Source organism: Schistocerca americana, chromosome 9 (assembly GCF_021461395.2).
Source record: "Schistocerca americana isolate TAMUIC-IGC-003095 chromosome 9, iqSchAmer2.1, whole genome shotgun sequence".
In the NCBI taxonomy this organism is placed as follows: domain Eukaryota; kingdom Metazoa; phylum Arthropoda; class Insecta; order Orthoptera; family Acrididae; genus Schistocerca; species Schistocerca americana.
In genome coordinates, this window is record NC_060127.1 from 17,462,645 (window position 1) to 17,487,745 (window position 25,101).

At 41.7% G+C, this 25,101-nt stretch overlaps 1 protein-coding gene across 2 annotated transcripts in view; it reads right to left on the reverse strand.

Moving 5' to 3' along the window:
• Nucleotides 1–25,101, reverse strand: part of LOC124550987 (endoribonuclease Dicer-like) — a 315,900-nt gene that overhangs the window by 117,746 nt on the left and 173,053 nt on the right. For both annotated transcript variants that reach the window (XM_047125814.1, XM_047125813.1), the window contains 2 exons: nucleotides 16,964–17,096; nucleotides 161–385 (listed from right to left, as the gene is read on the reverse strand). In XM_047125814.1, coding sequence (XP_046981770.1) covers nucleotides 161–385; nucleotides 16,964–17,096 — 358 coding nt within the window. The remainder of the gene's footprint in view (nucleotides 1–160; nucleotides 386–16,963; nucleotides 17,097–25,101) is intronic.

Consider the following 25,101-nt stretch of genomic DNA (forward strand, 5'->3'; position numbering starts at 1 on the left):
AACACTAAATGTTTTTGTGAAAAAAAAAAATCTCAGTTAACTTGCCGTGTTAAAGTTAATAAAAAAACTTTTTATTGAAAGACTCCACTGCTGAAGTCTTTGCAGCCACTTGAAGTTTTTACACAAGATATGAAAAAGAGAATAAAAATTAAATGGGTACCTTCCGGGTATAGAGCTGCTTGCGCTTCTTTGTGCCTGCTTCAGGCTTCCCCTTTGGCACTGCTTCCCTCTTTATGAATGGGAAAAATGTTAGATATGACATAACATCTTTCTCATATGATACAGCACACAGATGATCATCTAGCTCACCACATTGGTAGAGTCGTTTAACTGTCTCAAATGCCGCATACCGTTTTGCCATCTTCCGATTGCTCTGTGGTCTACCCTGAAATAAGTTCTCTATAAATACTGGTTTGTGGTAGATTTTCTTATGGTGCATCACTTACCCCAACAAATAAAAAAGATTTAAAAATTTAGAAACTGAGTAACCTTGGAGAGAATTACAAATGTTGCTAACAGGAGCTACTCTGGATTTACAAAAAAAATGTTATCAAATGTTGTGGGTACATATTATCTGGCCACAAAATATAAAGACAAACTGCTCTTTTTGAATAAAAGTTTTCGGGGGAACACAATACTTCATTAGCTGCATCTCCCGTGAATCAGAACTGCTATATCTCATTATGATGCAGGGCATGTCAGTTGGCTTACAAATGTAACTGAGAGATAAACCAAATCTATGTACAGAGGTTGGTGCAAGTAAGAGGACTGTTACCCACATCCACAAGATTCTTACCTGCATCCACAAAAACTTTCATCTGCAACATCAGATACTGCTCTTGTCTTCAGTTTGAACACTGGTTTGACGAGCTCTCCATGCTATTCTGTTCCGTGCAAGCCTCTTCATCTCCGAATAACTACTGCAACTTACACCCTTTTGAATCCGCTTACTGCATTCATCTCTTTGTCCCCTCTACAACTTTTATCCCCCCCACTATTCCCTCTAATACTAAATTGATTATCCCTTAAAATCTCAGAATTTGCCCTATCAACTGATCCCTTCTTCTAGTCAGGTTGAGACACAAATTTCTATTCTCCCCAATTCTATTCAGTACAAATAGTTTTCTGTTTATGGCAACCACAGCTGAAGTAATCAATGTTTCTGAAATAAACTGCTTTCAACTGTATACGAACTTTTACAGAAACACGACCGGTTTCGTGATTTCAAATCACATCTTCAGATGTTCTTACATCGGTAAATATTTAAGCCCTGATACGAGGAGGAGGGAGGACTTCTCAAAACAAAATACCGTTACTGGCAACAAGCAGGGAATCATAGTTCAAACTGACCAGTTAAAAAACTGTCATGTTAAAAGTGTGGCAAGGCAGTTGGAGCATTGCTGCCCGCAACTTCCTGACATGAAGTAAGTGCGCTTTTAACATGTTGGTTTTTCACCTGGTTCATTTCAACTATGATGCCCTACTTATTGCGAGAAACAGTATTTTATTTTGAGAAGTTTTGAGTTCCCCTCCCTTTGGTATCCTGAGATTAAATGTTTTACTGACGAGTGTACACCTGAAGATATGATTTGAAATCAAGAAACAGGCCGTGTTCGTGTAAAAGTTTATGTACAGCTGAAAGTGGTTTGTTTCAGAAATATCTACTCAGTGAAACGTTATTATACATGTTACCTACCCATCTAATTTTCACTGCTTTACCGTAGCACCACATTTCAAATATCTTTATTTTGTCTTCTACAAACAGTTCATTGGCCATATTTCACTTCAATAGCTGGCAACACTCCAGACAAATACTTTTAGAATAGACTTCCTAATACTTAAATCTATACTGAATGTTAAAAAATTTCTCTTCTTCAGAAACACTTTTCTAGCCATTGCCATTCTACATTTTACACAATCTCTACTTTTGCCATGATCAGTTTGATTGCTGCCCATGCAGCAAAACTCTTCTACTAGTTTAAGTGTCTGATTTCCTAATATAATTGCCTCAGCATCACTTGATTTAATTCAACTATATTCCGTTATCCTTGTTTTGCTTCTGTCGGTGATCATCTTATATCCTCCTGTCAAGACAATGTCCATTCCGTTCAACTGCTCTACCAAGTTCTTTGCTGTCTCTTGACAGAATTACGATGTCGTCGGCAAACCGCAAATTTTTTATTTGTTTTCCCTGGACTTTTATTCCTGTTCAAAATTTTTCTTTCCTTCCTTCACTGCTTGGCCAATATACACATTGAATAACATAGGCGATAGGCTACAACCCTGTCTCACTCCCTCCTCAACCAGTTTCCCTCTCATGTATCTCGACTCTTGTGACTGCTGTTTGTTTTCTGTATAAGTTGTAAATATCCTTTTCTCCCCTGTATTTTACCCCTGCCACCTTCAGAATTCCATAGATAGTATTCCAGCCAACATTAATAAAACCTTTCTCAAAATCTACAAATGCTACAAATTTGCTATAAGTTTGCCTTAATCTATCATCTAAGCTAAGTTGGAGGGTCAGTACTGCCTCAGGTGTTCCTATATTTCTCCGGAATTCGAACTGATTATTCCCGAGGCCAACTTCTATCAGTTTATCCAGTCTTCTGTAAAGAATGTGCGTTAGTATTTTGCAACCATGACTTATTAAACTGACAGTTCGGTAACATTAACACCTGTTAGCACCAAGTTTCTTTGGAACTGGAATTATATTCTTCTTGAAGTCTAAGGGTATTTTGCCTGTCTCATACATCTTGCACACCAGATGAAAGAATTTTGTCATGGTTGTTCCTCCCAAAGTTATCAGTAGTTCTGTCAGAATGCTGTCTACTTCAGGGGCCTGGCTTCGATTTAGGTCTTTCAGTGTTATATCAAACTCATCTCACAGTATCAGATGCACCCTCTCATCTTCATCTATGTCCTCTTTAATTTCTATAGTACTGCCTTCAAGTTCCTCTCCCTTGTACAGACCTGCTATATATTCCTTCTACCTTTCAGCTTTCTCTTTTTTGCTTACGATGTTTTCAATAGAGCTCTTAATATTCATACAGCTGTTTCTCTTTTCCACAAAATTCTCTTTAATTTGCCTGTAGCTGGTATAGAATCTATCTTTCCCCTAGTGATATAAGCTCTAAATCCTTACATTGTCCTCTAGCTATTCCTGCTTAGCAATTCTGCATTTCCTGTCAATCTCAGTTTTAGACATTTGTATTCCCTATTGCCTGCTTCATTTGGTGCATTTTTATATTTTCTCCTTTCATCAATTAAATTTAATACTGCCTGTGTTATCCAAGGATTTCTACTAGGCCTCATCTTTTTTCTACAAGACAGATATTGTTAAGTTCCATCCTGGATTTTCCACTGCTCGACAGATGTTAAAATATATAAAACCACTTTAATCCAAATATTTATCAGCTGCAGTCAGACCTCAAAATTTACATTCCACTGATTAAGGGCTTGGAGACGGGTCATAAACAACATTTTAACTGACAACAGCCTGTCAACCTCTTGGAAAATTACACAAGTTTATTTTATTTTTTCATAATTACTGAAAGTGCCTTTTTGGAATTGATGTAATATCCAAATGGAATATGTAATCTTATGTATGTTCATTATATATCTAAAAACAAAGATGATGTGACTTACCAAATGAAAGTGCTGGCAGGTCGACAGACACAAACAAACACAAACATACACACAAAATTCAAGCTTTCGCAACAAACTGTTGCCTCATCAGGAAAGAGGGAAGGAGAGGGAAAGACGAAAGGAAGTGGGTTTTAAGGGAGAGGGTAAGGAGTCATTCCAATCCCGGGAGCGGAAAGACTTACCTTAGGGGGAAAAAAGGACGGGTATACACTCGCACACACACACATATCCATCCACACATATACAGACACAAGCAGACATATTTAATAATTCAGTAGTTAACCTTTCCTCCAAACCTCTCTCCCAATCTGAAACCTCTGTCCTATCCAAAGGCCTCACCTTCAGCCCCACTCCCAGATTCAACCAAACAGCCCTCGTCAAAGATTTACTGTCCTACACTCGTACTCTCTGCTGGAAGTATCACTTTGCCACGAAGAAAAATGATCCTAATCCTACCCCTAGCTTTCAGACAACACCACATACAAAGTTTGCCAAGGTAATCCCATTCCTGATGTCCAGGCGGAGCTTCAGGGAATCCTCAGAACCTTAGGCCCCCTACAAAACCTTTCACCTGACTCCATCAACCTCCTGACCCCACCGACACCCCGCACCCCTACCTTCTACCTTCTTCCTAAAATTCACAAACCCAATCATCCTGGCCGTCCCATTGTAGCTGGTTACCAAGCCCCCACAGAACGTATCTCTGCCTACGTAGATCAACACCTTCAACCCATTACGTGCAGTCTCCCATCCTTCATCAAAGACACCAACCACTTTCTCGAACGCCTGGAATCCTTACCCAATCCGTTACCCCCAGAAACCATCCTTGTAACCATTGATGCCACTTCCTTATACACAAATATCCCGCACGTCCAGGGCCTCGCTGCGATGGAGCACTTCCTTTCACGCCGATCACCTGCCACCCTACCTAAAACCTCTCTCCTCATTACCTTAGCCAGCCTCATCCTGACCCACAACTTCTTCACTTTTGAAGGCCAGACATACCAACAATTAAAGGGAACAGCCATGGGTACCAGGATGGCCCCTTCGTACGCCAACCTTTTCGTGGGTCGCTTAGAGGAAGCCTTCTTGGTTACCCAGGCCTGCCAACCCAAAGTTTGGTACAGATTTATTGATGACATCTTCATGATCTGGACTCACAGTGAAGAAGAACTCCAGAATTTCCTCTCCAACCTCAACTCCTTTGGTTCCATCAGATTCACCTGGTCCTACTCCAAATCCCATGCCACTTTCCTTGATGTTGACCTCCACCTGTCCAATGGCCAGCTTCACACGTCCGTCCACATCAAACCCACCAACAAGCAACAGTACCTCCATTACGACAGCTGCCACCTATTCCACATCAAACGGTCCCTTCCCTACAGCCTAGGTCTTCGTGGCAAACGAATCTGCTCCAGTCCGGAATCCCTGAAGCTTTACACCAACAACCTGACAACAGCTTTCGCATCCCGCAACTACCCTCCCGACCTGGTACAGAAGCATATAACCAGAGCCACTTCCTCATCCTCTCAAACCCAGAACCTCCCACAGAAGAACCACAAAAGTGCCCCACTTGTGACAGGATACTTTCCGGGACTGGATCAGATTCTGAATGTGGCTCTCCAGCAGGGATACGACTTCCTCAAATCCTGCCCTGAAATGAGATCCACCCTTCATGAAATCCTCCCCACTCCACCAAGAGTGTCTTTCCGCCGTCCACCTAACCTTCGTAACCTCTTAGTTCATCTCTATGAAATCCCCAAACTTCCTACCCTTGTAACCGCCCCCGGTGTAAAACCTGTCCCATGCACCCTCCCACCACCACCTACTCCAGTCCTGTAACCCGGAAGGTGTACACGATCAAAGGCAGAGCCACGTGTGAAAGCACCCACGTGATCTACCAACTGACCTGCCTACACTGTGACGCATTCTATGTGGGAATGACCAGCAACAAACTGTCCATTCGCATGAATGGACACAGGCAGACAGTGTTTGTTGGTAATGAGGATCACCCTGTGGCTAAACATGCCTTGGTGCACGGCCAGCAAATCTTGGCACAGTGTTACACCGTCCGGGTTATCTGGATACTTCCCACTAACACCAACCTATCCGAACTCCGGAGATGGGAACTTGCTCTTCAATACATCCTCTCTTCCCGTTATCCACCAGGCCTCAATCTCCGCTAATTTCAAGTTGCCGCCACTCATACCTCACCTGTCATTCAACAACATCTTTGCCTCTGCACTTCTGCCTCGACTGACATCTCTGCCCAAACTCTTTGTCTTTAAATATGTCTGCTTGTGTCTGTATATGTGTGGATGGATATGTGTGTGTGTGCGAGTGTATACCCGTCCTTTTTTCCCCCTAAGGTAAGTCTTTCCGCTCCCGGGATTGGAATGACTCCTTACCCTCTCCCTTAAAACCCACTTCCTTTCGTCTTTCCCTCTCCTTCCCTCTTTCCTGATGAGGCAACAGTTTGTTGCGAAAGCTTGAATTTTGTGTGTATGTTTGTGTTTCATTTGGTAAGTCACATCATCTTTGTTTTTAGATATATATTTCCTATGTGGAATGTTTCCCTCTATTATAACCATATGTATGTTCATTTAATGACAAACTTCCTGGCAAATTAAAACTGTGTGCCAGACCAAAACATGAACAAGCGACCTTTGCCTTTTGTGGCCGAGTGTTCTAGCGACTGTGCTATCCAAGCATGACTCGCGGCCTGTCCTCATAGCTTTCACACCAGTCAGCACATTGCTGCAGAATGGAAATTTCATTCTTAATTTAATTACTATTCATTTTGTCAGTACTGCCTAATAATTACAATGTTCACATTACTTGTATCAGCTTATTGGCATCTTGAGAAATGGTCAATTCCCTAACAATTTTATCATTCTGTAAATGATAATTGTTTACTACAGCAGTGTCACATTGTTTGTGCAATGTGCAATATTTTAAATACTTCTCTCTTTGTATGTGGAAAGTACTGAGAACCTTTTTTGTAGGAAATTTAATATAGTTTGATTTTGTACTGTGATTTTCACTAGAGGCCATGGTTTTCGAGTTAAAGATAAACACACAGAAGAGGTATTCAAATTCAGCCCTAAAAGCCCCCCCCCCCCCCCCCCAACAGTTGTCGGGATTTTTAATACGTTGTTCATGGCATTCCCTCCTATCACAGTACAATAACTTGCGACTACATTTACTATTTCCCATGTTGTTGTTGTTGTTGTTGTGGTCTTCAGTCCTGAGATTGGTTTGATGCAGCTCTCCATGCTACTCTATCCTGTGCAAGCTTCTTCATCTCCCAGTACCTACTGCAGCCTACATGCTTCTAAATCTGCTTAGTGTACTCGTCTCTTGGTCTCCCTCTCCGATTTTTATCCTCCACGCTGCCCTCCAGTACTAAATTGGTGATCCCTTGATGCCTCAGAACATGTCCTACCAACAGATCCCTTCTTCTAGTCAAGTTGTGCTAGTAACTCCTCTTCTCCCCAATTCTATTGAATACCTCCTCATTAGTTATGTGATCTACCCATCTAATCTTCAGCATTCTTCTGTAGCACCACATTTCGAAAGCTTCCATTCTCTTCTTGTCCAAACTGTTTATCGTCCATGTTTCACTTCCATACATGGCTACTCCCCATACAAATACTTTCAGAAACGACTTCCTGACACTTAAACCAATACTCAATGTTAACAAATTTCTCTTCTTCAGAAACGCTTTCCTTGCCATTGCCAGTCTACATTTTATATCCTCTCTACTTCCACCATCATCAGTTATTTTGCTCCCCAAATAGCAAAACTCCTTTACTACTTCAAGTGTCTCATTTCCTAATCTAATTCCTTCAGCATCACCTGAGTTAACTCTACTACATTCCATTATCCTCGTTTTGCTTTTGTTAATGTTCATCTTATATCCTCCTTTCAAGACACTGTCCATTCTGTTCAACTGCTCTTACAAGTCCTTTGCAGTCTCTGACAGAATTACAATGTCATCGGGCGAACCTCAAAATTTTTATTTCTTCTCCATGGATTTTAATACCTACTCCGAATTTTTCTTTTGTTTCCTTTACTGCTTGCTCGATATACAGATTGAATAACATCGGGGAGAGGCTACAACCCTGTCTCACTCCCTTCCCAACCACTGCTTCCCTTTCATGCCCCTCGACTCTTATAACTGCCATCTGGTTTCTGTACAAATTGTAAATAGCCTTTCGCTCCCTGTGTTTTACCCCTGCCACCTTCAGAATTTGAAAGAGAGTATTCCAGTCAACATTGTCAAAAGCTTTCTCTAAGTCTACAAATGATAGAAACGTCAGTTTGCATTTCCTTAATCTAGCTTCTAAGAAAAGTCGTAGGGTCAGTATTGCCTCACGTGTTCCAATATTTCTACGGGATCCAAACTGATCTTCCCCGAGGTCGGCTTCCAACAGTTTTTCCATTCGTCTGTAAAGAATTCACATTAGTATTTTGCAGCCATGGCTTATTATGCTGATAGTTCGGTAATTTTCACATCTGTCAACACCTGTTTTCTTTGGGATTGGAATTATTATATTCTTCTTGAAGTCTGAGGGTATTTCACCTGTCTCATACATTTTGCTCACCAGATGGTAGACTTCTGTCAGGACTGGCTCTCCTAAGGATGTCAGTAGTTCTAATGGAATGTTGTCTACTCCCGGGGCCTTGTTTCAACTTAGGTCTTTCAGTGCTCTGTCAAACTCTTCATGCAGTATCATACCTCCCACTTCATCTACATCCTCTTCCATTTCCATAATATTGTCCTCAAGAACATCGCCCCTGTATAGACCCTCTATATACTCCTTCCACCTTTCTGCTTTCCCTTCTTTGCTTAGAACTGGATTTCCATCTGAGCTCTTGATATTCATGCAAGTGGTTCTCTTTTCTCTGAAGGTCTCTTTAATTTTCCTGTAGGCAGTATCTATCTCACCCCTAATGATAAATGCCTCTACATACTTACATTTGTCCTCTGGCCATCCCTGCTTAGCCATTTTGCACTCCCTATCAATCTCATGTTTGAGACGTTTGTATTCCTTTTTGCCTGCTTCATTTGTTGCATTTTTGTATTTTCTCCTTTCATCAATTGAATTCAATATCTCTTCTGTTACCCAAGGATTTCTATTAGCCCTTGTCTTTTTGCCTACTTGATTCTCTGCTACCTTCATTATTTCCTCTCTCAAAGCTACCCATTTTTCTTCTACTGTATTTCTTTCCCCCATTCTTGCCCATAGTTCCCTAATGCTCTCCCTGAAGCTCTCTACAACCTCTGGTTCTTTCAGTTTATGCAGGTCCCATCTCCTCAAATTCCCACTTTTTTGCAGTTTCTTCAGTTTTAATCTGCAGTTCATAACCAATAGATTGTGGTCAGAGTCCACATCTGCTCCTGAAAAGTCTTACAATTTACATCTCTGTCTTACCATTATATAATCTGACACCTTTTAGTATCTCCAGTATTCTTCCATGTATACTTCTTTCATGATTCTTAATCCAAATGTTAACTATGATTAAGTTATGCTCTGCGCAAAATTCTACCAGGTGGATTCCTCTTTGATTTCTTAGCCCCAATTCATATTCACCTACTACGTTTCCTTCTCTTCCTTTTCCTACTATCGAATTCCAGCCACCCATGACTATTAAATTTTCATCTCCCTTCACTATCTGAATAATTTCTTTTATCTCATCATACACATCTTCAATTTGTACTACTGTAATAGGCGTGGGCTTCGTATCTATCTTGGCCACAATAATGTGTTCACTATGCTGTTTGTAGTAGCTTACCCACACTCCTATTTTTTATTCATTATTAAACCTACTCCTGCATTACCCTTATTTGATTTTGTATTTATAACCCTGTATTCACCTGACCAAAAGTCTTGTTCCTCCTGTCACCGAACTTCACTAATTCCCACTATATCTAACTTTAACCTATCCATTTCCCTTTCTAAATTTTCTAACCTACTTGCCCGATTAAGGGATCTGACATTCCACGCTCCGATCCATAGAATGCCAGTTTTCCTTCTCCTGATAACGACGTCCTCTTGAGTAGTCCCCGCCTGGAGATCCGAATGGGGGACTATTTTACCTCCGGAATATTTTACCCAAGGGGACGCCATCATCATTTAACCACACAGTAAAGCTGCATGCCCTCAGGAAAAATTACGGCTGTAGTTTCCCCTTGCTTTCAGGTGTTCGCAGTACCAGCACAGCCAGGCCGTTTTGGTTAGTGTTACAAGGCCAGATCAGTCAATCATCTAGACTGTTGCCCCTGGAACTACTGAAAAGGCTGCTGCCCCTCTTCAGGAACCACACGTTTATCTGGCCTCTCAACAGATACCCCTCCGTTGTGGTTGCACCTACGGTACGGCTATCTGTATCGCTGAGGCACGCAAGCCTCCCCACCAACGGCAAGGTCCATGGTTCATTTATTTTATTTTTTTTCTTTTACTTTATAGGCTATTATTACATCATTAGCTTGGTTGTGCACTTACATATTGTAAAACTTATGTCGGTATAAATTTTACCTCAGAATTTTGTGACTTTTAACAGCATAAAGTTAACGATTAAATTATTTTGTCTGGCCAAGAATGACTCAGACAGAAAACAGAAATAGAATGTAAGTGTAATTAGATGGAAAAGCATGAAGAAGGGCAGATATCAACCATCAACGAACCTAACCCCTCCAGGACACTATGCACTCCAAGCAACATGGTGGTAAGCCATCATGAATGGGTGATAATAGTGACTTAAAACAATAACAATTATTATTATTAACTGCATGTTAAAATCATTGGGGGAAGTGGCAACAAAACGACTATTCACGTTGGTGTGTAGAATATATGAGTCTGGCGACATACCATCTGACTTTCGGAAAAAGCATCATCCACACAATTCCGAAGACAACAAGAGCTGACAAGTGCGAGAATTATCGCACAATCAGCTTAACAGCTCATGCATCGAAGCTGCTTACAAGAATAATATACAGAAGAATGGAAAAGAAAATTGAGAATGTGCTAGGTGACGATCAGTTTGGCTTTAGGAAAAGTAAAGGGACGAGAGAGGCAATTCTGACGTTACGGCTAATAATGGAAGCAAGGCTAAAGAAAAATCAGGACACTTTCATAGGATTTGTCGACCTGGAAAAAGCGTTCGACAATATAAAATGGTGCAAGATGTTCGAGATTCTGAAAAACGTAGGGGTAAGCTGTAGGGAGAGACGGGTCATATACAATATGTACAACAACCAAGAGGGAATAATAAGAGTGGACAATCAAGAATGAAGTGCTTGTATTAAGAAGGGTGTAAGACAAGGCTGTAGCCTTTCGCCCCTACTCTTCAATCTGAACATCGAGGAAGCAATGATGGAAATAAAAGAAAGGTTCAGGAGTGGAATTAAAATACAAGGTGAAAGGATATCAATGATACGATTCGCTGATGACATTGCTATCCTGAGTGAAAGTGAAGAAGAATTAAATGATCTGCTGAACGGAATGAACAGTCTAATGAGTACACAGTATGGTTTTAGAGTAAATCGGAGAAAGACGAAGGTAATGAGAAGTAGCAGAAATGAGAACAGCGAGAAACTTAACATCAGGATTGATGGTCACGAAGTCAATGAAGTTAAGGAATTTTGCTACCTAGGCAGTAAAATAACCAATGACGGACGGAGCAAGGAGGACATCAAAAGCAGACTCGCTATGGCAAAGAAGGCATTTCTGGCAAAGAGAAGTCTACTAGTATCAAATACTGGCCTTAATTTGAGGAATAAATTTCTGAGGATGCACGTCTGGAGTACAGTAGTGAAACATGGACTGTGGGAAAACCGGAAGAGAAGAGAATCAAAGCATTTGAGATGTGGTGCTATAGACGAATGTTGAAAATTAGGTGGACTTATAAGATAAGGAATGAGGAGGTTCTACGCAGAATCGGAGAGGAAAGGAATATGTGGAAAACACTGATAAGGAGAAGGGACAGAATGATAGGACATCTGCTAAGACATGAGGGAATGACTTCCATGGTACTAGAGGGAGCTGTAGAGGGCAAAAACTGTAGAGGAAGACAGAGATTGGAATACGTCAAGCAAATAATTGAGGACGTAGGTTGCAAGTGCTACTCTGAGATGAAGAGGTTAGCACAGGAAAGGAATTCGTGGCGGGCCGCATCAAACCAGTCAGTAGACTGATGGGGGGGGGGGGGGGGGGGGGGGAGGGGGGGGGGGAACACTGCATGTGAATACTGACATTATCCTTTAACTTTTAACCTTAAGTAATTATTATTTTGGATATATGCAGATATCCCTATAGGTACCTTCATTGGCATTGGCATGGGCTTTTATCCACAAAGTTAATTGTTACTGTGGGTATAGAAACAGATTTGCAGGGAGTTCTATCGATAGAGAATACCCCCCCCCCCCCCCCCCCCCCACATTTTCCTATGCATTATGGAAAACTCTCATAAAATACATCCAATCAGTAATCAGAATCTTCAACAAGTTGCGACACACTGCTCAGTCTCTGGCTGCAATTTTTTAAAGGTAGTAATTAGTACAACTGGCCGTAAGCAAAGATATTTAATCATTTAAAAGACTTTTATAGTATCATAGATAGCGGCATTATCTCTTACAAATATTCCAAGATCCGAAGAATTTGAGATGTGGTGTTGCAGAACAATGCTGAAAATTAGGTGGATTGATAAGGTAAAAAACAAGGGTGGATTGATAAACAAGGAAGTTCTCCACAGAATTTGTGAGGAAAACGAAACATAGAATACTGACTGAAAGTAGGATAGGACGGCAGGACATGTGTTAAGACATCTTGGAATGACTTTCGTCATACAAGGAGGAGCTGTAATGAGCAAAACTATAGGCAATTACAGAGGCTGCAATATGCCCAAAAATAGATGAGGACATTGCGTGTAATATCTGCTCTGAGATGAAGAGGTTGGCACAGGAAAGACAGTCACCGTGGGCCACATCAAAGCTGTCATAAAGCTTACGACCTTCCTGTTCTTACAATAAAAGATAATGTGCCACTCTGCTTGCCTGCTATATTATTAAGTACTGTATTAATGGTGACACCGGCTACTAACAAGTTAAGAGTTTTCCTATGCTACACTACTGTTTGGTTTTCAGTCTGAAGACTGGTTTGATGCAGCTCTCCATACTACTCTATCCTGTGCAGGCCTCTTCATATTCAAACAACTACTGCGACTTAAATGTTCTGAATATACTTATTGTATTGATGTCTTGCGTCTCCCTCTACTATTTTCACCCTCAACACTTCCCTCCAATAATAAATTCTTGCTCATTTGATGTGTCTGAATGTATCCTATCAACCGATTCCTTCTTCTAGTAAGGCTGTGCCACAAATTTTTCTCCCCAATTCTACTAGTACCACCTCCTCATTAGTTATTTTATCTATCCATTTGATCTTCAGCACTCTTCTGCAGCAGCACATTTCAAAGACTTCTATTCTCTTCTTGTCTATTGTCCACATTTCACATACATACATGGCAACACTCCAGACAAATATTTTCACAATAGACATCCCAATACTTAAATCTATATTTGATGTTAAAAAAATTTATTTTGTTTAGAAACACTTTTCTTGACATTGCCAACACCTACTACTTTAAGTGTCTTATTCCCTAACCTGACTCCCTCAGCATCAGCTGATTTAATTTGACTACATTCCACTGTCTTTATTATGCTTTTGTTGATGTTCATCTTACATTCTCCTTTCAAGACACTGTCCATTCCGTTCAACTGCTCTTACATGATCTTTGCTGCCTTACAGAATTACAATGTCATTGGCAGGCCTCAAAGCTTCATCTTTCTTTCTCCCTGAACTTTAATTCCTACTCCAAATTTTTCTTTGGTTTCCTTTACTGCTTGAATAACACCGGAGCCAGGCTACAACCTTGACTCGCTCCCTTCTCAACCTCTGCTTCCCTTTCGTGCCCCTCAACTCTTTTATTGTTTAAAACATTATTACGCACAACACAAATTAGGATAGATTGGTACTCGGCACATCAGGTGGCACGAGTGGCACACAGGCCCGTTTAAAAGTAGACTAAGTTATCGGGCAAAAAAGTCCCCCAGCTTCAGAAAAATACACACATTCATACATGCACACAGCACACATACACAGCCTCTGATGTCTCCATGCACTGAGGTACATCTTATTTTTGATGGGTTGGTGCGGGCTATGGACCGACAGAATACTAACAGACAGAGGTCATTGTGGAAGGATGGGTTGCAGCTGGAGGTGGGTAATTTAGGGGGTTCCACGAGCCAGGTAACTACAAGGAACACTAGCAGGACTGGGTTCTGGCTAGGGATAGGAAACTTTTCTGTACTGATGCAGTTGGAAGGAGCAAGGATCCACTGTGGAGGATATAAACACAGATGATGTGACTTACCAAACGAAAGCTCTGGCATGTTGATAGACACACAAACAAACACAAACATACACACAAAATTCAAGCTTTCGCAACCAACGGTTGCTTCATCAGGAAAGAGGGAAGGAGAGGGCCTTTACAAATGTCTGCTTGTGTCTGCGTATGTGTGGCTGGATATGTGTGTCTTTGCGCGAGTGTATACCTGTCACTTTTTCCCCCTAAGGTAAGTCTTTCCGCTCCCGGGATTGGAATGACTCCTTACCCTCTCCCTTAAAACCCACATCCTTTCGTCTTTCCCTCTCCTTCCCTCTTTCCTGATGAAGCAACCGTTGGTTGCGAAAGCTTGAATTTTGTGTGTATGTTTGTGTTTATCAGCCTGCCAGCGCTTTCGTTATACACACAGGGTGTTACAAAAAGGTACGCCCAAACTTTCAGGAAACATTCCTCACACACAAAGAAAGAAAATATGTTATGTGGACATGTGCCCGGAAATGCTTACTTTCCATGTTAGAGCTCATTTTATTACTTCTCTTCAAATCACATTAATCATGAAATGGAAACACACAGCAACAGAACATACCAGCGTGACTTCAAACACTTTGTTACAGGAAATGTTCAAAATGTCCTCCATTGGCAAGGATACATGCATCCACCATCCGTCACATGGAATCCCTGATGCGCTGATGCAGCCCTGGAGAATGGCGTATTGTATCACAGCCGTCCACAATATGAGCACGAAGAGTCTCTACATTTGATACCGGGGTTGCGTAGACAAGAGCTTTCAAATGCCCCCATAAATGAAAGTCAAGAGGGTTGGGGTCAGGAGAGCGTGGAGGCCATGGAATTGGTCCGCCTCTACCAACCCATCTCACCAAATCTGTTGTTGAGAAGCGTACGAACACTTCGACTGAAATGTGCAGGAGCTCCATCATGCATGAACCACATGTCGTGTCGTACTTGTATAGGCACATGTTCTAGCAGCACAGGTACAGTATCCCGTATGAAATCATGATAACGTGCTCCATTGAGTGTAGGTGGACGAACATGGGGCCCAATCGAGACATCACCAACAATGCCTGCCCAAACGTTCACACAAAATCTGTGTTGATGACGTGATTGCACAACTGCGTGCGAATTCTCATCAGCCCACACATGTTGATTGTGAAAATTTACAATTTGATCACGTTGGAATGAAGCCTCATCCGTAAAGAGAACAATTGCACTGAAATGAGGATTGACACATTGTTGGATGAACCATTCACAGAAGTGTACCCGTGGAGGCCAATCAGCTGCTGATAGTGCCTGCACACGCTGTACATGGCACGGAAACAACTGGTTCTCCCGTAGCACTCTCCATACAGTGATGTGGTCAACGTTACCTTGTACAGCAGCAACTTCTCTGACACTGACATTAGGGTTATCGTCAACTGCACGAAGAATTGCCTCGTCCATTGCAGGTGTCCTCATCGTTCTAGGTCTTCCCCAGTCGCGAGTCATAGGTTGGAATGTTCCGTGCTCCCTAAGATGCCGATCAATTGCTTCGAACATCTTCCTGTCGGGACACCTTCATTCTGGAAATCTGTCTCGATACAAACGTACCGCGCCACGGCTATTGCCCCGTGCTAATCCATACATCAAATGGGCATCTGCCAACTCTGCATTTGTAAACATTGCACTGACTGCAAAACCACGTTCGTGATGAACACTAACCTGTTGATGCTACGTACTGATGTGCTTGATGCTAGTACTGTAGAGCAATGAGTCGCATGTCAACACAAGCACCGAAGTCAACGTTACCTTCCTTCAATTGGGCTAACTGGTGGTGAATTGAGGAAGTACAGTACATACTGACAAAACAAAAATGAGCTCTAACATGGAAATTAAGCGTTTCCGGACACATGTCAACATAACATCTTTTCTTTATTTGTGTGTGAGGAATGTTTCCTGAAAGTTTGGCCGTACCTTTTTGTAACACCCTGTATATGAAATTATGCAAGAATTTCTTAAAACTCGTAAAAGCCAAAACCAGATGAAATACAGTAACAACAGTCCAAACTAGATGAAGTAAAAAAAAAAAAACTGTGAGTGGTGCTCATTAGTAGGAAAGAGGAGAGAGAAGAGAGGGTGCAGCAGGTGTGAACAGATTGGGCTACGTCAATATGATGTGTGCGTGAATGTGGTGTAGGCAGGACTAGCAAAACTACACTTGAGTGAAAGAAGGTGGTTGGATGAATGTCCAGGAATAATGTCCCGAATGTCCAGGAATAATTAAAGAAGTGGGGAGAATGTGGGACACACATTGCTGCAGCCACAGTCTGTGTGGGCATGCCGCTGTGCTTTGCGTGTGGACGAGACTGTTGCTACAGGGTGGTTGAGAAGTTGGCCAGGAGGCAACAAGAGAATGAAGGGAAGTAGAGAAAGAAACGGACAGACTCTGATTAATAGAATGTGATGTGATAAAAACCTGTCCAGAGATGAAAGAGGCAGAGTGTGTGTGTGTGTGTGTGTGTGTGTGTGTGTGTGTGTGTGTGTGTCCCTCCAAATCTAAAGGATGGCTTTGCCCAGTAGTTTAGTTTACTTGTAAATGTGCCTGTCTGCCACTGAATGGGTCTTCTGTGTGGTGACAAACAATCTATCCTAATTCATATTGTTGCAATTTCATCCCAGATTGACATTATTATGTACTTGATGCACCAGTGGATATGAAAAGGTGGATTTGAACAATAAGTTCCATCATTATCAGCAGCCTTAAGTTCATTGCTAGGCCATCTAGAGAGCAAATGAATAATTTTTCAAGTAAATTTTATCTACATTTTCATGTATTGAAGTTGCTCTATTAAGCTTGATTATAATACTTATATAACTTTACTGAAAACATAAAAGTGTAGCCAACACACTTTACCTTTACGGGTTCCTTTAGTCTTGAATTCATAGGCAGTTTCAAGTAACATGTAACAGTGCTGTCTCTGTTGTTTTGAATGTACCATAATGGTGAAAGGTCTGTAAACTTGTCCTGTGGCAACCTGCTGCAATAACTAAAACACAAAATTACACACACGTAACAAGTTATGAAACATGTATTGAATACAACAAATACACTAATTAAAAAGGCAAACAATTAATAAATTTAATTAAAATTAATAAATATGTTAGCAGATTTTTTTAAAAGAGTTTTGCATCTGTGAACAAGTTATGTGAGCTTTAATTCAGGGGTATCAGGAAATGAAAGAATATGTCCTTATTGGGGGGAGGGGAACGATGAAATAAAAAGTAAACGATACGCAAAATAAAGGCAGCCTAAGGAACTGGTATCCCCTCATGGGTAACATTCAATATGATGTTAGTCTACCATGTGCACTGCAAAATGTTTGAATCTTAGTCATGCCTGCTCTAAAGGCAATCGAAATGTTGCTGCTAGAGCCAGCCCTGTTCCCTGACACTGGTCATCCTGAAGTTACCCAATGTTTAAGGAGGGTTTCCGCAGTAATACACTCCAAGTATTAACTGTCCCAAGCCCACTCAATCGTGCTGATGTAAACTGGTGGAAGCAATTAATGAGACGGATGCGGTGTGCTGTGCATTACCGTCTCTAATGAATTCCGAGATGTTGAGTGTAAGGCAGAATAAAAGCATTTAAATTACCCTCGATAGCAGTGGGGGAAATTTGCAATGCCAGAAGACTAGCGAAATGCACGAAGACCTGTAGGTGATCGAAAATTAGTGCAGTCGATCCCAAATGTAAATAACGTAATGTACTGCACATAAATAAGCGAAGAGATCAACTAATGACCAATTTCACTATTGGTGATCAATCGCTGGAAACAGTAACTACTGTAAAATACCTAGGAGTGATTGGGGCAACCTAAAGTGGAATTACCACGTAACACAAATAGTACGACACCGTCAGTGAGCGGGAATCTCGACTTTTCTCATCCTTTTAAAACCTGTCTGTGTTGTATATACATTCTAGTTTTTCTCGGGGTGTCAACCTTCAACTTTACCGCAGTTCTTCTCAAAATTTTGGACTGTTTTGTGCCCTCTGTTGTCAGAAACTCGATTATAATGTGTCGCGCAATAGATGACGGTACCTCTTGATCTGACACTGTGATTCTGAGTACAGAAATGGTACGCAATCTTATTGCTGTGGAGAACATTCACTGGAAACAAAAGCGATAACGAAAAGATCACGTCACTCTCAGTTCACAAAAATGTACGTAAACCAAAAATTCCATTTTATATCTGAGTCACCCATAAATGTTCAACAAAGTTGAGTGGCAGGCACTACAAAAAAAGCACCACGCATCAAGCACAGGTTTACTGTCAAAATTTCGAAAGAGTACATTCCGAGAGTGGGGCTACATACTACGAGGGAGGATTAGAAAGTAACGCACAATAATTCTTTTTCTCCCATGGTACCGCAGCTGGAATGTTGAAATTTCACAATGCTATAGTTTGCACAAGAGGGGGTATTTTGTTTTAATGTGCACCTCTAGCGAGAGAAGACTGAACTGTGAAGCAAACATAGCGTGCGTGTTACTGTCTCGACTTGTGAAGAGCAGTGAAAAGTAGTTCAATACTTGTGGGCCACTGGACGTAAACTGAGTGAAATTCACAGAGACATGGGTGGCACGTAGGGGATGACTGTACGGTCCATAGCAACGACTCTGGTCAGTGTGCATTCTTCCGAGAAGACCGTGTGAACATCAACAATTCGCCACGCTCCGGGCGGCTGGTAATAGCTGCAACCCCGCAGAATGTCAGAGCTATTGAGACGGCAATTTTGAAGGACCAGCATGTGCAATTGTGAACCTTATTGCAGCAGTTTGACATTTCCTACGGCCTGATGTACAACAATGTTGATTACACAATAAAATTTCATAAAATTAGTGCTCATTGGGTGCCTGAGAACTTTATGACAGGCAACCACACGGACCAGCAAATGATGGCAAGCTCGGATCTCGTAATGCGTTACACCACAGAAAGGCACGACTTTCCGATAGGAGTTGCACTGGTGACGAGTCACGGGCATACCATTATATGCCTGAAACCGAGTAGGCCTCTATCAACTGGAAACGTGCTGGTTCTCCACTATGAAAAATATTCAAAGTGACTCAGTCTGCTCAGAAAGTGCTTATGACAGTGTCCTGGGATATGTCACGGTATCTTATTGGTGGACTTTGCTGAATACAGGACCACTGCGAATGCTACAGCCTGCCTTAAAACTTTGGTTAAGTTGTGTCGCGCCCTTTGTGACAAACGCCACAACATTAATCAATGCTGATGGTGTCCAACTTCATGACAATGCTCCCCCACATCCCTCTCCTCATGTTGCTGCTCCTGTTTGTGAGACAATTGTCAAATTTGGGTGGCAGGTGCTCCAATATTGACCACACAGTCCAGATCTTGCACCGTTGGACTTTCATCTGTTTGGTCCCATGAAGAAATGCCTGGTTGACCAACAGTTTGCAAAATATGTGGAAGTGAAATCAGCAGTCAGCAGATAGCTACATTCTGACCAAATGCAGATGGCTACACTCCGACCAAAGGGACTTCCGTGCACGAGCATCTTGAAAATGGAACCACAATGGGAGAAATGTGTCGAGAACAATAGAGACTATTTAGAAAATTAAGTGAAAGATCTAAGTTTATTGACTTTTTCTTTACTTTGTTACCTATTAAACTTTTCAGAGAACGTGATCCAAATGTGGTATCTACACGCCACAAATTGTAGGTATCAGTTGTCAATTGGCTGTTTTGTGTCTCACATAGGGGATCAATGTTAGGATGAATACTGTCACAATAGAGTATGCCAACTAACCGTGGAAAGCCCCGTACCAATTTTTTTGTTTGCCATAGAGTGACAACTTGAGCACAGTGTAAGCTCAAACAGTGTCCATGAGCCATATGGTCCCCTTCACAATTACAGAGACACTCGTGTAGACGTTCCACGCATCATAATCGTAACATCTCACTGCGATATGGAACAAATTAGTTTTACAATCACAGCAGAGATTATCAGCGAAAAATAAGCCAACGTGCTGACTGTTTACATGCTTTCTTAATCCCTACTCATTCATACAGTGACTTACACTAAACTGTCACTGTATTTTCTCTCTCTCTCTCTCTCTCTCTCTCTCTCTCTCCCCCCCCCCCCCCCCCTTTCCTTCATAACGTCCCCCCACACACACACCTTACTATATAGTCAAGTCCCATTAATGTGACCACTGCCTATGCTCGATGTCAATGTGCAATAATATTTGCAAACCGCAGCACTAGAAGTGGAAGATATACAAAGCAAGGGGGGTGTGGGCAGGGGGAGGGGGGGGGGGGGGGTGTCACAAAACACACACACACACACACACACACACACACACACGGAAAACAGTACAGTAACTGTCACAATGCAAAACAGAGCAGGTTATCTGACGTCCAAATGGGCATGTTCATTAGCATTCAAGCCAATGGTGGAAGTGTTTCTGAAATGGCTAAGTTTGTAAACTGTTCACGTGCCGTCACTATTAAAGTATACTGCGCATGGCAAAATGTCACTATCCAAAACCACTGCACCACAGGTCATAGGCAACAGGTGGCCAATTGCTGCAGAGATATGTACAGGTGAACTGACATGCAACTGTTGAGTAACTGACCACCCAGATGAACCAAGGGGCTACCGACACTGTCTCAACAACAACTGTCAAGCGAACATTGTTGCTCACGGGCCTCTGCTGCGAAAGCCCACTTCATCACACGTGCCGATTGCTCTTCATCGATAGCACAGATTGGAATTTGCAGGCCAATACTGCAACTGGATACCTAACTGGGTGGTGGGAGGTGGCCTTTTCAGATGAAGCACATTTTATGCTCCATCAGACAAATAATGGCCACTGGCGTGTACAGTGTGACGTGTCTGAAAGCGAACACCCTGCATCCGGCAAGGAGCGTTATGGTCTGAGGGACATTTTTGTGGGATTTCACAGGAGATCTCGTGATTCTGGATAGCATCTATGCTGTGGAACCGTGACCCCCCCGAAATAAAGTTTCTTTTTCCTTGGCACGACGGCACCTACCAGCAGGGAATTGCAATGTGTCTCACAGCTCACAGTGTACGAGTGTGGTTTGAAGAGCACCAGGATGAGTTTATCGTGCTTCCTTGGCCACCAAACTCCCCGGATTTAAACTCGGACAAGAATCTGTGGGACCACCTCAAGTGGGCTGTTTGCATGACGGAGCCTCAACTGAGACACCTAGCAGTGTAGCTGACCACGACAGCAGAAATGTCGCAGCTCCCCATCCCTGTGGGTACCTTCCAAAACCCCACTGACACTCTTCCTGCATGATTTGCACTGCAAAACGTGGTTATTCAGGTTTTTGACGGGTGGTCACATTAATGCGATTGGATAGTGTACAAATGCCAAAATGCTGACCACTTATTTGGTTTCCTCAATTTTCCTCCATTCATATAATGACTTATACTATAGTTATACATCTTTACATCGCTTTACATCGCAGATTTTTATGCCTAAACATCTCGCTTCTTTTTATAACCACAATACAAATCATCATAAAGCAGTAAACCTCTGATTTAAAGAATCCACAAAATGGCTCCGAGTATCTAATTATTTTACAAATGAATTAATGTGTTAAATGTTCTACTTGAAGCTTGTAAGCAAGAAAAATTTTGGAAAGATTTTAAATGATGCTCACTCAAAGCTTATGAAACAACGAGTGAAAATAGCCGGGGTAATTTTTGCTCCAGTTTAAGCAAAAGATTTTTCATGCATCTCGTGTATTGTACGGTGACAATTCTGAAGGTATATTTAGTGATGTAAATAGATACTGTCTGCAAATTGTGCTGCAAATAGAGTCGGTAGTAAAGTAGCAATAACTTAGAACATCATACCAGATGCCGAAGTCTGACTGCATGAACAGCTAAAATGCAGTAAGCAACAAACATTGTTCTTCCCATAGTTTTCTGGGGATGCCCACGAGAATTTTTTTTGTAGAAGTCACTAAGTGCTCTCGTCCTCAAATATGGGATGAATGTGGTCTGAGTATTCACACACCATCAATTAACACTGCCTCCAAACAATACACAGTTTGTAGCTGTAATATTTGTCTTACTGTGTTAAAATTTTTCATACTATTAATGAGTAGATTATGAAAGTGTTATCAGTTTTTTAAATTGCCCAATAACTGAACATCAAATTTTTGTTGCCCCAGGAAGTCATAAGATAGGCAAATTACCAATGGTACTAGGTTCCACGAGAGCAGTATTAGCAACACAGACTGCTATTCTTCACGGCATAGAGGAGGCGCTAAGGGGTGAAAGCTCTTCCTTAGATGAAGGAATGTACGCATGAGTGCATGCGCACGTAAGCGCGCGCGCGCACACACACACACACACACGCGCGCGCACACACACGCACGCGCACACACACACACACACACACACACACACACACACACACACACACAGTCATTGTTGTCTCCAGGCACTGAGGCCAAGTCAGACAGTGGCCACATGTGCGCGAGTGTTGTGTATCTATAACTGTGTGTGCTCTCCCTCTATCCAGGGACTTTGTCTACATTAACGAAAATAATTTGTGTCTGAAAATATACTACTGGTAAAAGAGAGAGAGAGAGAGAGAGAGAGGGAGAGAGAGAGAGAGAGAGAGAATCAGTCACCTTGAGGCAGCAAGAGAATAGGTGTAAAAAGTTCTGTGTGGAACATATGAGTTTCCAGAGCCAGTGGCTCCTTCTCCCAGCAGAAGGGTTGAAGAGAAAGTCCCTTAGAAACCTGGGTCAGGGAAGACTTATTTGATGTCACTGTTGGTACTTGCACCAAACGACCAAACAATTTGAAAACCAAAGAATGTAAAGGTGGAAGATAGGGTAATAAGCAAGACAGAAACTAAGGAAAAAAACATTATGAAGGAATCAGAAGACAGGAAAGCTAAATGAATTATATCAGACAGGCGAGTGATGGAGGGAGGTACCGACAAGTCAGATATTAAAAAAGGATAGGTGAAAAAGAGCAATGAAAAAGGAATGGTTGCTGAAGAGAAATACTCAGACCATATAAATTAACCTAAAGTTAGCCCAGGCACGTGGCACGAACTGAGTCTTTCCTTCTCATCCTGACCATCGAGCCTCCCCTAACCTGGTGTTCTGGGCAACTTTTTCCGCAGCCTTTGGCATTTGCTAAACCTCACCACCCCTTTTCCTTCAGCCCTCTTCCTTTATCTCCAACCCCCCTTCCGGAAGAAGAAGCCACTGGCTCCAAGAGCTCACAAGTTATCACATCTATTGTGTGTTTCATCCTACTGCTCCCTGGTAAATAGACTTTATTTACCAACCCATATTATATTTTTGAAAGACTTTGATGGCTTAATAATATCCAAGGAAAAGTAAGCCACTTTTTTGATATTTTCATTTCCATAATTTTATGTTATCCGCAGCACACAGGTTGTAGCATTTACACACTTAAGATTTGTAACATGTGACTTCTACTGCAGGTTTTATCAACATGAACACCTAAGAATTCAAAATATTGTTTCATTTATTGATTTACCCTCATGCATTATATTTAATGATGTGACACACCCTGAGCAATAGAGAATTGTGTGTACTGTGTATTATCTACATTAACAGTCAGTCCATCAGCAGAGACTCACTCAATTTTTTACTGAACTACTTTGAGAGTGGAGGTTTACTTCTACCTCCATAACACGGGTAGCAGTAAGCACAGATTTACTATGGCAAAAACAGTACTGAGAAAGAGGTTTCCCATAAAGAGAATTCAAATGCTACTCTTCAGCCCTTCCTGTCAGACCTGTGCAATATGCAGTTCAAGTTCTGCCATTGCATCACGTTTTGTAGATATCGCAATATTTCCTAAAAGCAATTCTGTAATCACCTGAAGATATGCTGTTGTCTTGAGGAAATATTGTGGATTTTGTGCAATGAGATCAGTTAGCAGACCAGTGAAGCAAATATTCATATAAAAATATTTCTAGTAGAACTACTCCAATTCCAGAAAGATCATGAGGCTCTCTGCAAGAAATAAAATAATGTTCGTTGGTTGGTCTTGGGTGGGGGAGGGGACCAAACAGTGAGGTCACCGGTCCTATCGAATTAGGCAAGGATGGGGAAGGAAGTCGGCCGTGCCCTTTCATAGAAACCATCCTGGTATTTGCCTGAAGTGATTTAGGGAAATCACAGAAAACCTAAATTAGGATGACCGGACACGGGTTCGAACAGTCATCCTCCTGAATGTGAGTCCAGTGTGCTAACCACTACACCACACCACTTGGTAAAATGTTATAGTGTCATGTAGAATGTATAGCCTAAAGTGAAATACTAAGATGTATCCTGACCTTCTGTTAGTCACGCACACCACACACGGGCAAAAATTTTCATTATACAGCAATACTCCTGCCGTCCGTATTACTTCAAGGGCGTAGTAGTAGAACTAATCACCTGTTCCAGGTCTATCACTTATTTGCTCACTTTCAAATGCAATAAAGTTTAGTATGTATGTAGAATTTGTTATTTCCTACTTTAATCAATGAACTTACAAAGTTCCCAGATGCTTGGGAATTATGTTTATGGGCAAAAATTGATAAAACATTTCACAGCTACAGCGTAACTATGGATATGAAGAAAAGGGGTATAACTATCAGAGGTTAAATATACCGTATTTACTCGAATTTAAGCCGCACTTGATTGTAAGCCGCACCTGAAAAATGGGACTCGAAATCAAGGAAATAATTTTCCCGAATCTAAGCCGCACCTGAAATTTGAGACTCGAAATTCGAGAGGAGAAAAATGTTTTAGGCCGCACCTCCAAATCGAAACAAAGTTGGTCCATTGTAATATGAGACACAGTTTAGGTCGAATGAATGACAATACAGCTACAGTAGTTTGGTTCGAGTTGTAAGCTTAGCAGTTGAGCTTCACCAGGCAGCCATTGCTACGCGTCAGGCACTCCATCCGTATTTATACGGGTACCCTTCCTTTTTCACGTGCTTCGTCTGGTTT